The following is a 916-nucleotide window of genomic DNA, read 5'->3' as shown; positions in this document are numbered from 1 at the left end:
ATGGGTTCATCCTCAGGAAGAAGTCAAAACTACACGCCCTTAAACGCTTCACTCGATCAGGTGCTCATGCAAATCAAAGATGGCCCTTCTTTAAAGTGGCCGGAAAAGATGAAAGGAGATCCCAATAAGCGCAATAAGAATAAATATTGTCGCTTCCATAGAGATCATAGGCATGACATGGACGAGTGTTATGACTTGAAGCAGCAGATAGAAAATCTCATTAGACAAGGAAAGTTTAGGCACTTCGTTGGAAGGGATTATAAAGATGAGAAGTTGAAGGGAAAGATGGAGGAATCATCATGGCCCTCACTAGGAGAGATAAGGGTTATCATAGGAGGGACTTCGACGAGACAGTCTTCCAAGTCAAAGAAGACGTATCTCAAAGTGGTGCAAAATGTCCAACTCTTTGGACGATCCCCAAGGACGAGAGCAATTGACGAGCCAACTATTTCATTCACCGACGAAGAGGCTGAAAGGATCCATCACCCGCATGATGACGTAATTGTCATTACCCTGCTCATCGCAAATTATACAACCAGGAGAGTGTTGAGGAATAATGGAAGTTCAACAGATATATTGTACTACCCTGCCTTCCAATAGATGAGGCTTGGGCAAGATCAACTTCGTCCAGTGTGTTCACCATTGATAGGGTTTGGAGGAATAAAGATGCAACCTGTGGGCACCATTACGTTACCTATAGTGATGGGATCATAGCCACAACAGATAACTAAGGAAGTCAATTTCCTCGTGGTAGATTATTCGTTCTCATACAATGCTATTATTGGAAGACCAACTCTGAACAGTTGAAAGGCAATAACATCTACCTACCATCTATCAGTCAAATTTCCTACGGAGTACGGGATAGGACAAGTACAAGGAGATCAGTTGGATACTAGAGAATGTTATTTAGCCATGA

General features: G+C 42.6%; 1 protein-coding gene across 1 annotated transcript; it reads left to right on the top strand.

The window, feature by feature from the left end:
• Positions 1-600, top strand: LOC115981225. Its single transcript, XM_031103391.1, has one exon. It carries the CDS (start codon positions 1-3, stop codon positions 598-600), a length of 600 nt encoding a protein of 199 aa, XP_030959251.1.
• Positions 601-916: the final 316 nt, after the last annotated feature.

Source organism: Quercus lobata, chromosome 3 (assembly GCF_001633185.2).
Source record: "Quercus lobata isolate SW786 chromosome 3, ValleyOak3.0 Primary Assembly, whole genome shotgun sequence".
Lineage (NCBI taxonomy): Eukaryota > Viridiplantae > Streptophyta > Magnoliopsida > Fagales > Fagaceae > Quercus > Quercus lobata.
This window is presented reverse-complemented; position numbering and strand designations above follow the sequence as displayed.